The 15493-nt window shown below is 37.2% G+C and overlaps 1 protein-coding gene and 1 long non-coding RNA gene across 4 annotated transcripts in view; one reads left to right on the top strand and one right to left on the bottom strand.

Moving 5' to 3' along the window:
- The window catches only part of LOC118380145 (adenosine receptor A1-like), a 22134-nt gene extending 7603 nt beyond the window's left edge, over positions 1 to 14531 (top strand). Inside the window, exons 2-5 of the mRNA XM_052481538.1 lie at positions 1404 to 1514; positions 5994 to 6096; positions 12502 to 12579; positions 14019 to 14531. Coding sequence (XP_052337498.1) covers positions 1404 to 1514; positions 5994 to 6096; positions 12502 to 12579; positions 14019 to 14513 — 787 coding nt within the window. The 3' untranslated portion in view covers positions 14514 to 14531. The remainder of the gene's footprint in view (positions 1 to 1403; positions 1515 to 5993; positions 6097 to 12501; positions 12580 to 14018) is intronic.
- LOC127912414 (uncharacterized) lies at positions 1572 to 2407 on the bottom strand. 3 transcript variants are annotated; one of them, XR_008082346.1, is made up of 3 exons: positions 2036 to 2407; positions 1777 to 1961; positions 1572 to 1628 (listed from the first exon to the last, which is right to left on the bottom strand). It is a non-coding gene; the product is annotated as an uncharacterized LOC127912414 (long non-coding RNA). The 3 variants fall into 3 exon arrangements; XR_008082347.1 differs by having other exon boundaries at positions 1621 to 1702; XR_008082348.1 differs by having other exon boundaries at positions 1621 to 1702; positions 1814 to 1961.
- Positions 14532 to 15493: the final 962 nt, after the last annotated feature.

Here is a 15493-nt window from a genome sequence, read left to right as displayed (position 1 = left end):
ATGTGTTATGATATAGGTGACTAACTCCTTGTGTTATGGTATAGGTGACTAACTCCTTGTGTTATGATATAGGTGACTAACTCCTTGTGTTATGGTATAGGTGACTAACTCCTTGTGTTATGGTATAGGTGACTAACTCCTTGTGTTATGGTATAGGTGACTAACTCCTTGTGTTATGATATAGGTGACTAACTCCTTGTGTTATGGTATAGGTGACTAACTCCTTGTGTTATGATATAGGTGACTAACTCCTTGTGTTATGGTATAGGTGACTAACTCCTTGTGTTATGGTATAGGTGACTAACTCCTTGTGTTATGATATAGGTGACTAACTCCTTGTGTTATGGTATAGGTGACTAACTCCTTGTGTTATGGTATAGGTGACTAACTCCTTGTGTTATGGTATAGGTGACTAACTCCTTGTGTTATCGTACAGGTGACTAACTCCTTGTGTTATGGTATAGGTGACTAACTCCTTGTGTTATGGTATAGGTGACTAACTCCTTGTGTTATGATATAGGTGACTAACTCCTTGTGTTATGGTATAGGTGACTAACTCCTTGTGTTATGGTATAGGTGACTAACTCCTTGTGTTATGATATAGGTGACTAACTCCTTGTGTTATGGTATAGGTGACTAACTCCTTGTGTTACGATACAGGTGACTAACTCCTTGTGTTATGGTATAGGTGACTAACTCCTTGTGTTATGGTACAGGTGACTAACTCCTTGTGTTATGGTATAGGTGACTAACTCCTTGTGTTATGGTATAGGTGACTAACTCCTTGTGTTATGGTATAGGTGACTAACTCCTTGTGTTATGGTATAGGTGACTAACTCCTTGTGTTATGGTATAGGTGACTAACTCCTTGTGTTATGGTATAGGTGACTAACTCCTTGTGTTATGGTATAGGTGACTAACTCCTTGTGTTATGGTATAGGTGACTAACTCCTTGTGTTATGGTATAGGTGACTAACTCCTTGTGTTATGGTATAGGTGACTAACTCCTTGTGTTATGATATAGGTGACTAACTCCTTGTGTTATGGTATAGGTGACTAACTCCTTGTGTTATGGTATAGGTGACTAACTCCTTGTGTTATGGTATAGGTGACTAACTCCTTGTGTTATGGTATAGGTGACTAACTCCTTGTGTTATGATATAGGTGACTAACTCCTTGTGTTATGGTATAGGTGACTAACTCCTTGTGTTATGGTATAGGTGACTAACTCCTTGTGTTATGATATAGGTGACTAACTCCTTGTGTTATGGTATAGGTGACTAACTCCTTGTGTTATCGTACAGGTGACTAACTCCTTGTGTTATGGTGTAGGTGACTAACTCCTTGTGTTATGATATAGGTGACTAACTCCCTAACCGCCTGGTTTCTCTCTGTCTCTACAGCTATAAGCGTGTGGTGACAAAGCAGCGAGCGGCCGTGGCGGTGGTGGTGTGTTGGACTGTGGCCTTCATCGTGGGCTTGACCCCCATGCTGGGCTGGAACAACCTCTGGAGGTAGATAGCTATGTATTTTAAATTTTGTCCGTGTCCAAAACGGCTTCCTATTCTCTATATAGTGCACTACTTTAGACCAGGGCCCTATTCTCTATATAGTGCACTACTTTAGACCTGGGCCCTATTCTCTATATAGTGCACTACTTTAGACCAGGGCCCTATTCTCTATATAGTGCACTACTTTAGACCTGGGCCCTATTCTCTATATAGTGCACTACTTTAGACCAGGGCCCTATTCTCTATATAGTGCACTACTCTAGACCAGGGCCCTATTCTCTATATAGTGCACTACTTTAGACCAGGGCCCTATTCTCTATATAGTGCACTACTTTAGACCAGGGCCCTATTCTCTATATAGTGCACTACTTTAGACCAGGGCCCTATTCTCTATATAGTGCACTACTTTAGACCAGGGCCCTATTCTCTATATAGTGCACTACTTTAGACCTGGGCCCTATTCTCTATATAGTGCACTACTTTAGACCTGGGCCCTATTCTCTATATAGTGCACTACTTTAGACCAGGGCCCTATTCTCTATATAGTGCACTACTTTAGACCAGGGCCCTATTCTCTATATAGTGCACTACTTTAGACCAGGGCCCTATTCTCTATATAGTGCACTACTTTAGACCAGGGCCCTATTCTCTATATAGTGCACTACTTTAGACCAGGGCCCTATTCTCTATATAGTGCACTACTTTAGACCAGGGCCCTATTCTCTATATAGTGCACTACTTTAGACCAGGGCCCTATTCTCTATATAGTGCACTACTTTAGACCAGGGCCCTATTCTCTATATAGTGCACTACTTTAGACCAGGGCCCTATTCTCTATATAGTGCACTACTTTAGACCAGGGCCCTATTCTCTATATAGTGCACTACTTTAGACCAGGGCCCCATAGGGTTGCCGTTTCAGGCTCCCCAATTGTCCTTTCAATCGTGTATTTATAAATAATTAATCTATTCTAGTTCTGCTATTGATACTATGTATCTATAATCTACCCAATTCAAAGTAAATAACACCTCTCTCTATCTCACTCTCCCCCTCCCCCGTACCCTCTCATTTCAATTCAAGAAACATATAGTAACATTGCCAAAGCAAGTGAAATAGATAATAAACAAAAGTGAAATAAACAATACAAATAAACAGTAAACATTACACTCACAGGAATTCCAAAATAATAAAGACATTGCAAATGTCATATTATGTCTATATACAGTGTTGTAACAATGTGCAAATAGTGAAAGTACAAAAGGGACAATTAATAAACAGAAATATGGGTTGTATTTACAGTGGTGTTTGTTATTCACTGGCTGCCCTTTTCTTGTGGCAACAGGTCACACATATTGCTGCTTTGATGGCATTGTGGTATTTCACCCAGTAGATATGTGACTTTATCAAAATTGGGTTTGTTTTCAAAATTCTTTGTGGATCTGTGTAATCTGAGTGAAATAAGTGTCTCTAATATTGTCATACAAGGCTATGCTCACTGAGTCTGTACATAGTCAAAGCTTTCCTTAAGTTTGGGTCAGTCACAGTGGTCAGGTATTCTGCCACTGTGTAATCTCTGTTTAGGGCTGAGTAGCATCCTAGTTTGCTAAAAAAAAAAAAAGTTAATTATTTTCAATGTGTCAAGTAATTATCTTTTTGTTGTCTCATGATTTGGTTGGTTCTAATTATGATTGTTGTCCTGGGGCGCTGTCTGGACCAGCTTGCTTAGGGGACTTTTCTCCAGGTTCATCTCTCTGTAGGTGATGGCTTTGTTATGGAAGGTTTGGGAATCGCTTCCTTTTAGGTAGTTGTAGAATTTAACTGCTCTTTTCTGGATTTTGATCATTAGCGGGTATCGGCCCAATTCTACTCTGCATGCATTATTTGGTGTTTTACGTTGTACACAGAGGATATTTTTGCAGAATTCTGCATGCAGTCTCAATTTGGCGTTTCTCCCATTTTGTGAATTCTTGGTTGATGAGCGGACCCCAGACCTCACAACCATAAAGGGCAATGGGTTCTATAACTGATTCAAGTATTTTTAGCCTGGTCCTAATTGGTATGTCGAATTTTATGTTCCTTTTGATGGCATCGAAGGCCCTTGTCTTGTCTCAGCTCGTTCACAGCTTTGTGGAAGTTACCTGTGGCGCTGATGTTTAGGCCGAGGTATGTATAGTTTTTTGTGCGCTCTAGGGCAACGGTGTCTAGATGGAATTTGTATTTGTGGTCCTGGAGACTGGACCTTTTTTGGAACACCATTATTTTTGTCTAATTGAGATTTGCAGTCAAGGCCCAGGTTTGGCAGAATTTGTGCAGAAGATCTAAGTGCTGCTGTAGGCCCTCCTTAGTTGAAGGACAGAAGCACCAGATCATCAGCAAACAGAAGATATTTCACTTCAGATTCTAGTAGGATGAGGCCGGGTGCTGCAGACTGTTCTTGTGCCCTCACCAATTTGTTGATATATACAGTGCCTTGCGAAAGTATTCGGCCCCCTTGAACTTTGCGACCTTTTGCCACATTTCAGGCTTCAAACATAAAGATATAAAACTGTATTTTTTGTGAAGAATCAACAACAAGTGGGACACAATCATATATTTCAAACTTTTTTAACAATTCAAAAACTGAAATATTGGGTGTGCAAAATTATTCAGCCCCTTTACTTTCAGTGCAGCAAACTCTCTCCAGAAGTTCAGTGAGGATTTCTGAATGATCCAATGTTGACCTAAATGACTAATGATGATAAATACAATCCACCTGTGTGTAATCAAGTCTCCGTATAAATGCACCTGCACTGTGATAGTCTCAGAGGTCCGTTAAAAGCGCAGAGAGCATCATGAAGAACAAGGAACACACCAGGCAGGTCCAAGATACTGTTGTGAAGAAGTTTAAAGCCGGATTTGGATACAAAAAGATTTCCCAAGCTTTAAACATCCCAAGGAGCACTGTGCAAGCGATAATATTGAAATGGAAGGAGTATCAGACCACTGCAAATCTACCAAGACCTGGCCATCCCTCTAAACTTTCAGCTCATACAAGGAAGACTGATCAGAGATGCAGCCAAGAGGCCCATGATCACTCTGGATGAACTGCAGAGATCTACAGCTGAGGTGGGAGACTCTGTCCATAGGACAACAATCAGTCGTATATTGCACAAATCTGGCCCTTATGGAAGAGTGGCAAGAAGAAAGCCATTTCTTAAAGATATCCATAAGAAGTGTTGTTTAAAGTTTGCCACAAGCCACCTGGGAGACACACCAAACATGTGGAAGAAGGTGCTCTGGTCAGATGAAACCAAAATTGAACTATTTGGCAACAATGCAAAATGTTATGTTTGGCGTAAAAGCAACACAGCGCATCACCCTGAACACACCATCCCCACTGTCAAACATGGTGGTGGCAGCATCATGGTTTGGGCCTGCTTTTCTTTAGCAGGGACAAGGAAGATGGTTAAAATTGATGGGAAGATGGATGGAGCCAAATACAGGACCATTCTGGAAGAAAACCTGATGGAGTCTGCAAAAGACCTGAGACTGGGACGGAGATTTGTCTTCCAACAAGACAATGATCCAAAACATAAAGCAAAATCTACAATGGAATGGTTCAAAAATAAACATATCCAGGTGTTAGAATGGCCAAGTCAAAGTCCAGACCTGAATCCAATCGAGAATCTGGGGAAAGAACTGAAAACTGCTGTTCACAAATGCTCTCCATCCAACCTCACTGAGCTCGAGCTGTTTTGCAAGGAGGAATGGGAAAAAAATTCAGTCTCTCGATGTGCAAAACTGATAGAGACATACCCCAAGCGACTTACAGCTGTAATCGCAGCAAAAGGTGGCACTACAAAGTATTAACTTAAGGGGGCTGAATAATTTTGCACGCCCAATTTTTCACTTTTTGAATTGTTAAAAAAGTTTGAAATATCCAATAAATTTCGTTCCACTTCATGATTGTTTCCCACTTGTTGTTAATTCTTCACAAAAAAATACAGTTTTATATCTTTATGTTTGAAGCCTGAAATGTGGCAAAAGGTTGCAAAGTTCAAGGGGACCGAATACTTTCGCAAGGCACTGTATGTTGAAGAGGGTGGGGCTTAAGCTGCATCCCTGTCTCACCCCACGGCCTTGTGGAAAGAAATGTGTGTGTTTTCTGCCCATTTTAACCGCACACTTGTTGTTTGTGTACATGGATTTTATAATGTCGTATATTTTTCCCCAACACCACTTTCCATCAATTTGTATAGCAGACCTCCATGCCAAATTGAGTCAAAGTTTTTTTTAAATCAACAAAGCATGTTTAGACTTTGCCTTTGTTTTGCTTTGTTTGTTTGTCAGTTAAGGTGTGCAGGGTGAATACGTGGTCTGACGTACTGTAGTTTGGTAAAAAGCCAATTTGACATTTGCTCAGTACATTGTTTTCACTGAGGAAATGTACAAGTCTGCTGTTCACCCCCTCTCTATCCCCCCCTTTTGTCTTCCTCCCTACAGGCTGCAGCAGAACGGTTCCCTGAACGAGGATCTCATCATCACCTGTCAGTTTGAGAACGTAATCAGCATGGACTATATGGTCTACTTCAACTTCTTCGGCTGGGTATTATAACATCTCTCTTTATGTAGTATATCAGCTGGGTATTATAACATCTCTCTTTATGTAGTATATCAGCTGGGTATTATAACATCTCTCTTTATGTAGTATATCAGCTGGGTAATATAACATCTCTCTTTATGTAGTATATCAGCTGGGTATTATAACATCTCTCTTTATGTAGTATATCAGCTGGGTATTATAACATCTCTCTTTATGTAGTATATCAGCTGGGTATTATAACATCTCTCTTTGTGTAGTATATCAGCTGGGTATTATAACATCTCTATACATGGTATATCAGCTGGGTATTATAACATCTCTATACATGGTATATCAGCTGGGTATTATAACATCTCTCTTTGTGTAGTATATCAGCTGGGTATTATAACATCTCTATACATGGTATATCAGCTGGGTATTATAACATCTCTCTTTGTGTAGTATATCAGCTGGGTATTATAACATCTCTCTATATGTAGTATATCAGCTGGGTATTATAACATCTCTCTTTATGTAGTATATCAGCTGGGTATTATAACATCTCTCTTTGTGTAGTATATCAGCTGGGTATTATAACATCTCTATACATGGTATATCAGCTGGGTATTATAACATCTCTATACATGGTATATCAGCTGGGTATTATAACATCTCTCTTTGTGTAGTATATCAGCTGGGTATTATAACATCTCTATACATGGTATATCAGCTGGGTATTATAACATCTCTCTTTGTGTAGTATATCAGCTGGGTATTATAACATCTCTCTATATGTAGTATATCAGCTGGGTATTATAACATCTCTCTTTGTGTAGTATATCAGCTGGGTATTATAACATCTCTCTATATGTAGTATATCAGCTGGGTATTATAACATCTCTCTATATGTAGTATATCAGCTGGGTATTATAACATCTCTCTTTATGTAGTATATCAGCTGGGTATTATAACATCTCTATACATGGTATATCAGCTGGGTATTATAACATCTCTCTTTGTGTAGTATATCAGCTGGGTATTATAACATCTCTACATATGTAGTATATCAGCTGGGTATTATAACATCTCTATATATGTAGTATATCAGCTGGGTATTATAACATCTCTATTTATGTAGTATATCAGCTGGGTATTATAACATCTCTCCGTATGTAGTATATCAGCTGGGTATTATAACATCTCTATATATGTAGTATATCAGCTGGGTATTATAACATCTCTCTATACATGGTATATCAGCTGGGTATTATAACATCTCTCTTTGTGTAGTATATCAGCTGGGTATTATAACATCTCTACATATGTAGTATATCAGCTGGGTATTATAACATCTCTCTATACATGGTATATCAGCTGGGTATTATAACATCTCTCTTTGTGTAGTATATCAGCTGGGTATTATAACATCTCTATATATGTAGTATATCAGCTGGGTATTATAACATCTCTATTTATGTAGTATATCAGCTGGGTATTATAACATATCTCTATACATGGTATATCAGCTGGGTATTATAACATCTCTATATATGTAGTGTATCAGCTGGGTATTATAACATCTCTATATATGTCGTATATCAGCTGGGTAGTTTAACATCTCTCTTTATGTAGTATATCAGCTGGGTATTATAACATCTCTCTTTATGTAGTATATCAGCTGGGTATTATAACATCTCTCCTTATGTAGTATATCAGCTGGGTATTATAACATCTCTCTTCATGTAGTATATCAACTGGGTATTATAACATCTCTCTTTATGTAGTATATCAGCTGGGTATTATAACATCTCTATATATGTAGTATATCAGCTGGGTATTATAACATCTCTCTATGTGTAGTATATCAGCTGGGTATTATAACATCTCTCTATACATGGTATATCAGCTGGGTATTATAACATCTCTATATATGTAGTATATCAGCTGGGTATTATAACATCTCTATATATGTAGTATATCAGCTGGGTATTATAACATCTCTATTCATGTAGTATATCAGCTGGGTATTATAACATCTCTCTTTATGTAGTATATCAGCTGGGTATTATAACATCTCTATATATGTAGTATATCAGCTGGGTATTATAACATCTCTCTATGTGTAGTATATCAGCTGGGTATTATAACATCTCTCTATACATGGTATATCAGCTGGGTATTATAACATCTCTATATATGTAGTATATCAGCTGGGTATTATAACATCTCTCTTTATGTAGTATATCAGCTGGGTATTATAACATCTCTCTTTATGTAGTATATCAGCTGGGTATTATAACATCTCTCTTCATGTAGTATATCAACTGGGTAGTATAACATCACTCTATATGTAGTATATCAGCTGGGTATTATAACATCTCTCTTTATGTAGTATATCAGCTGGGTATTATAACATCTCTATTTATGTAGTATATCAGCTGGGTATTATAAGATCTCTCCTTATGTAGTATATCAGCTGGGTATTATAACATCTCTCTTCATGTAGTATATCAACTGGGTAGTATAACATCTCTCTATATGTAGTATATCAGCTGGGTATTATAACATCTCTCTTCATGTAGTTTATCAGCTGGGTATTATAACATCTCTATATATGTAGTATATCAGCTGGGTAGTATAACATCTCTATTTATGTAGTATATCAGCTGGGTATTATAACATCTCTCTTCATGTAGTATATCAACTGGGTAGTATAACATCTCTCTATATGTAGTATATCAGCTGGGTATTATAACATCTCTCTTCATGTAGTTTATCAGCTGGGTATTATAACATCTCTATATATGTAGTATATCAGCTGGGTATTATAACATCTCTATTTATGTAGTATATCAGCTGGGTATTATAACATCTCTCTTTATGTAGTATATCAGCTGGGTATTATAACATCTCTCTATACATGGTATATCAGCTGGGTATTATAACATCTCTATATATGTAGTATATCAGCTGGGTAGTTTAACATCTCTCTTTATGTAGTATATCAGCTGGGTATTATAACATCTCTCTTTATGTAGTATATCAGCTGGGTATTATAACATCTCTCCTTATGTAGTATATCAGCTGGGTATTATAACATCTCTCTTTATGTAGTATATCAGCTGGGTATTATAACATCTCTATACATGGTATATCAGCTGGGTATTATAACATCTCTATATATGTAGTATATCAGCTGGGTAGTTTAACATCTCTCTTTATGTAGTATATCAGCTGGGTATTATAACATCTCTCTTTGTGTAGTATATCAGCTGGGTATTATAACATCTCTCTTTGTGTAGTATATCAGCTGGGTATTATAACATCTCTCTTTATGTAGTATATCAGCTGGGTATTATAACATCTCTATATATTTAGTATATCAGCTGGGTATTATAACATCTCTATTTATGTAGTATATCAGCTGGGTATTATAACATCTCTCTTTATGTAGTATATCAGCTGGGTATTATAACATCTCTCCTTATGTAGTATATCAGCTGGGTATTATAACATCTCTATATATGTAGTATATCAGCTGGGTATTATAACATCTCTCTATGTAGTATATCAGCTGGGTATTATAACATCTCTCTATACATGGTATATCAGCTGGGTATTATAACATCTCTATATATGTAGTTTATCAGCTGGGTATTATAACATCTCTATATATGTCGTATATCAGCTGGGTAGTTTAACATCTCTCTTTATGTAGTATATCAGCTGGGTATTATAACATCTCTCTTTATGTAGTATATCAGCTGGGTATTATAACATCTCTCTTCATGTAGTATATCAACTGGGTATTATAACATCTCTCTTTATGTAGTATATCAGCTGGGTATTATAACATCTCTATATATGTAGTATATCAGCTGGGTATTATAACATCTCTCTATACATGGTATATCAGCTGGGTATTATAACATCTCTCCTTATGTAGTATATCAGCTGGGTATTATAACATCTCTCTTCATGTAGTATATCAACTGGGTATTATAACATCTCTCTTCATGTAGTATATCAGCTGGGTATTATAACATCTCTCTTTGTGTAGTATATCAGCTGGGTATTATAACATCTCTATATATGTAGTATATCAGCTGGGTATTATAACATCTCTATTTATGTAGTATATCAGCTGGGTATTATAACATCTCTCTTTATGTAGTATATCAGCTGGGTATTATAACATCTCTCCTTATGTAGTATATCAGCTGGGTATTATAACATCTCTATATATGTAGTATATCAGCTGGGTTGTTTAACATCTCTCTTTATGTAGTATATCAGCTGGGTATTATAACATCTCTCTTTATGTAGTATATCAGCTGGGTATTATAACATCTCTCCTTATGTAGTATATCAGCTGGGTATTATAACATCTCTCTTCATGTAGTATATCAACTGGGTATTATAACATCTCTCTTTATGTAGTATATCAGCTGGGTATTATAACATCTCTATATATGTAGTATATCAGCTGGGTATTATAACATCTCTATACATGGTATATCAGCTGGGTATTATAACATCTCTCTTTGTGTAGTATATCAGCTGGGTATTATAACATATCTCTTTATGTAGTATATCAGCTGGGTATTATAACATCTCTATATATGTAGTATATCAGCTGGGTATTATAACATCTCTATTTATGTAGTATATCAGCTGGGTATTATAACATCTCTCTTTATGTAGTATATCAGCTGGGTATTATAACATCTCTATATATGTAGTATATCAGCTGGGTATTATAACATCTCTCTATACATGGTATATCAGCTGGGTAGTTTAACATCTCTCTTTATGTAGTATATCAGCTGGGTATTATAACATCTCTCTTTATGTAGTATATCACCTGGGTATTATAACATCTCTCCTTATGTAGTATGTCAGCTGGGTATTATAACATCTCTATATATGTAGTATATCAGCTGGGTATTATAACATCTCTCTTTGTGTAGTATATCAGCTGGGTATTATAACATCTCTCTTTGTGTAGTATATCAGCTGGGTATTATAACATCTCTCTTTATGTAGTATATCAGCTGGGTATTATAACATCTCTATATATGTAGTATATCAGCTGGGTATTATAACATCTCTATATATGTAGTATATCAGCTGGGTATTATAACATCTCTATTTATGTAGTATATCAGCTGGGTATTATAACATCTCTCTTTATGTAGTATATCAGCTGGGTATTATAACATCTCTATATATGTAGTATATCAGCTGGGTATTATAACATCTCTATATATGTAGTATATCAGCTGGGTATTATAACATCTCTCTTCATGTAGTATATCAACTGGGTAGTATAACATCTCTCTATATGTAGTATATCAGCTGGGTATTATAACATCTCTCTTTATGTAGTATATCAGCTGGGTATTATAACATCTCTATTTATGTAGTATATCAGCTGGGTATTATAACATCTCTCCTTATGTAGTATATCAGCTGGGTATTATAACATCTCTATATATGTAGTATATCAGCTGGGTATTATAACATCTCTCTTTATGTAGTTTATCAGCTGGGTATTATAACATCTCTCTTCATGTAGTATATCAACTGGGTAGTATAACATCACTCTATATGTAGTATATCAGCTGGGTATTATAACATCTCTCTTTATGTAGTATATCAGCTGGGTATTATAACATCTCTATTTATGTAGTATATCAGCTGGGTATTATAACATCTCTCCTTATGTAGTATATCAGCTGGGTATTATAACATCTCTATATATGTAGTTTATCAGCTGGGTATTATAACATCTCTCTTCATGTAGTATATCAGCTGGGTATTATAACATCTCTCTTCATGTAGTATATCAACTGGGTAGTATAACATCTCTCTATATGTAGTATATCAGCTGGGTATTATAACATCTCTCTTTATGTAGTTTATCAGCTGGGTATTATAACATCTCTATATATGTAGTATATCAGCTGGGTAGTATAACATCTCTCTATATGTAGTATATCAGCTGGGTATTATAACATCTCTATTTATGTAGTATATCAGCTGGGTATTATAACATCTCTCTTTATGTAGTATATCAGCTGGGTATTATAACATCTCTATATATTTAGTATATCAGCTGGGTATTATAACATCTCTATACATGGTATATCAGCTGGGTATTATAACATCTCTATATATGTAGTATATCAGCTGGGTATTATAACATCTCTCTTTATGTAGTATATCAGCTGGGTATTATAACATCTCTATATATGTAGTATATCTTATGTTCATAAGACTTGAGGTCAGGGCGTCTGATGTTGTTTGTTGAACTAAAGCATTTCAGGGATACATGTATTGTTGTGTAGTAGCTCTGTAGCTCAACTAGTGCATGGGGTAAAACATGGTAAAATATGATAACCTGGACTGGACTATTTTCCACCACAGGTGCTGCCTCCTTTACTCCTCATGCTGGTCATTTACACAGAGATCTTCTACATGATCCACAAGCAACTCAACAAGAAGGTGATGTGACCACCACCCCTCCTCCACTTCCATGTGGCCTCACCCCACCTCTGTTTGTGATATCTTGCCAATTCCTTGTCACTCATTGTCATGCCGAACAGGAGACTTCCATAAGTCATAAGTCTCAATAGTCACACCTGACTGACTACCTCATCCCAATTTTATTACTTACACTCTTGCTCTTTTGCACCCCAGTATCTCCACTTGCACATCATCATCTGCACATCTATTACTCCAGTATTAATGCTACATTGTCATTATTTTCACCTCTAGGGCATGTTTATTGCCTACTTCCCTACTCTTCTACATTTCCACACACTGTACATAGATTTTTCTATTTTTATTTTACTTTGTGTTATTGACTGTACGTTTGTTTATGTGTAACTCTGTGTTGTTGTTTTTGTCGCACTGCTTTGCTTTATCTTGGCCAGGTCGCAGTTGTAAATGAGAATTTGTTCTCAACTAGCCTACCTGGTTAAATAAAGGTGTTCTCAACTGGCCTACCTGGTTAAATAAAGGTGTTCTCAACTAGCCTACCTGGTTAAATAAAGGTGTTCTCAACTAGCCTACCTGGTTAAATAAAGGTGTTCTCAACTGGCCTACCTGGTTAAATAAAGGTGTTCTCAACTAGCCTACCTGGTTAAATAAAGGTGTTCTCAACTAGCCTACCTGGTTAAATAAAGGTGTTCTCAACTGGCCTACCTGGTTAAATTGTTCTCAACTGGCCTACCTGGTTAAATAAAGGTGTTCTCAACTGGCCTACCTGGTTAAATAAAGGTGTTCTCAACTGGCCTAACCTGGTTAAATAAAGGTGTTCTCAACTGGCCTACCTGGTTAAATAAAGGTGTTCTCAACTGGCCTACCTGGTTAAATAAAGGTGTTCTCAACTGGCCTACCTGGTTAAATAAAGGTGTTCTCAACAGGCCTACCTGGTTAAATAAAGGTGTTCTCAACTAGCCTACCTGGTTAAATAAAGGTGTTCTCAACTGGCCTACCTGGTTAAATAAAGGTGTTCTCAACTGGCCTACCTGGTTAAATAAAGGTGTTCTCAACAGGCCTACCTGGTTAAATAAAGGTGTTCTCAACTAGCCTACCTGGTTAAATAAAGGTGTTCTCAACTGGCCTACCTGGTTAAATAAAGGTGTTCTCAACTGGCCTACCTGGTTAAATAAAGGTGTTCTCAACTGGCCTACCTGGTTAAATAAAGGTGTTCTCAACTGGCCTACCTGGTTAAATAAAGGTGTTCTCAACTGGCCTACCTGGTTAAATAAAGGTGAAATCAAATTAAATATAAGGCGATGGCAAAAACAGAAACAGACTAGAACCAAGGTCACTAGATGATCTATCTAGGGGAAATGGGGATCCCCTATAAAATCTATATCAATTATTATTTGTTATTTACAATAATACATTATTAAAGGTAATCTTTATTCTTACAGGCTTGCACCACCAACCACACCGATCCCAACAAGTACTACAACAAGGAACTCAAACTGGCCAAGTCCCTGGCCCTGGTCCTCTTCCTGTTCGCCATCAGCTGGCTTCCCCTCCACATCATCAACTGCATCACGTTGTTCTGTCCGACCTGCGACAAACCCCGGTTCCTGATCTACATCGCTATATTACTCACGCACGGCAACTCAGCCGTCAACCCCATCGTCTACGCCTTCCGCATCAAGAAGTTCCGAGACGCTTTCCTGAAGATCTGGAAGCAGTACTTCTGTTGTAAGGACGTACCCGCCATCTTGAACCAGCCTAGTGAGAAGGACAGGAAAGAGAACCAGAATGGCAACGGAAACGGGAATCCTAATCCGAACAGAGACTCACAGCCAGCTCTATCGCCACCACAACAAGGGCAGCAGCCTTCGCTAGAGCAGATGCAGGAGGTCAAGCCCCAACGGCCACAGTCTCACAATGATGACCCAACACAGTAGAAACCCCCAATGGAGCTCAACAATATCTAACTAACCCCGGGAAACAGAAGGGAGTTTCTACATTGATGTGTCAGAAACCCTATGCGTTTCTATGTCTTGGGAGATGAGTAGAGGTTGTTTAACAGGAGTCAGAGGCATCCTCATAGTCATTCTGAATGTATAGCTAGCTACCAATGGAGGAGTGTGACATGGTGAAAGAAAAGTTTAACCAGTTTACTTTTTGTACCTTGCACCTGAAAGTCATTGGATGTGTTGTGTGTACACCTTTTTTTGAATGAGTGTGTGGCATGTTACCTACTGAATGGAAGGATTCAGGAGCAGAGTTTGGCGACTTGCAGGACTTGTAAAGATATCTTACAGACTGTGAAATCACATTTGAACAGGCGGAGGTGTATTTGAGTTTGAGGCAGAGGAAAAAACATTGAAAAGGAGTATTAGGGTTTATACGGTAAAAACATTGAAAATGAGTATTAGGGTTTATACGGTAAAACATTGAAAAGGAGTATTAGGGTTTATACGGTAAAAACATTGAAAATGAGTATTAGGGTTTATACGGTAAAAACATTGAAAAGGAGTATCAGGGTTTATACGGTAAAAACATTGAAAAGGAGTATTAGGGTTTATACGGTAAAAACATTGAAAAGGAGTATTAGGGTTTATACGGTAAAAACATTGAAAAGGAGTATTAGGGTTTATACGGTAAAAACATTGAAAAGGAGTATTAGGGTTTATACGGTAAAAACATTGAAAAGGAGTATTAGGGTTTATACGGTAAAAACATTGAAAATGAGTATTAGGGTTTATACGGTAAAAACATTGAAAAGGAGTATTAGGGTTTATACGGTAAAAACATTGAAAAGGAGTATTAGGGTTTATATGGTAAAAAGATTGAAAAGGAGTATTAGGGTTTACACGGTAAAAACATTGAAAGGGAGTATTAGGGTTTACACGGTAAAAACATTGAAACGGAGTATTAGGGT

Source organism: Oncorhynchus keta, chromosome 27 (genome assembly GCF_023373465.1).
Source record: "Oncorhynchus keta strain PuntledgeMale-10-30-2019 chromosome 27, Oket_V2, whole genome shotgun sequence".
Taxonomy (NCBI): domain Eukaryota; kingdom Metazoa; phylum Chordata; class Actinopteri; order Salmoniformes; family Salmonidae; genus Oncorhynchus; species Oncorhynchus keta.
The sequence above is the reverse complement of the archived record's forward strand: the minus strand, read 5'-3'. Positions and strand labels throughout refer to the sequence as shown.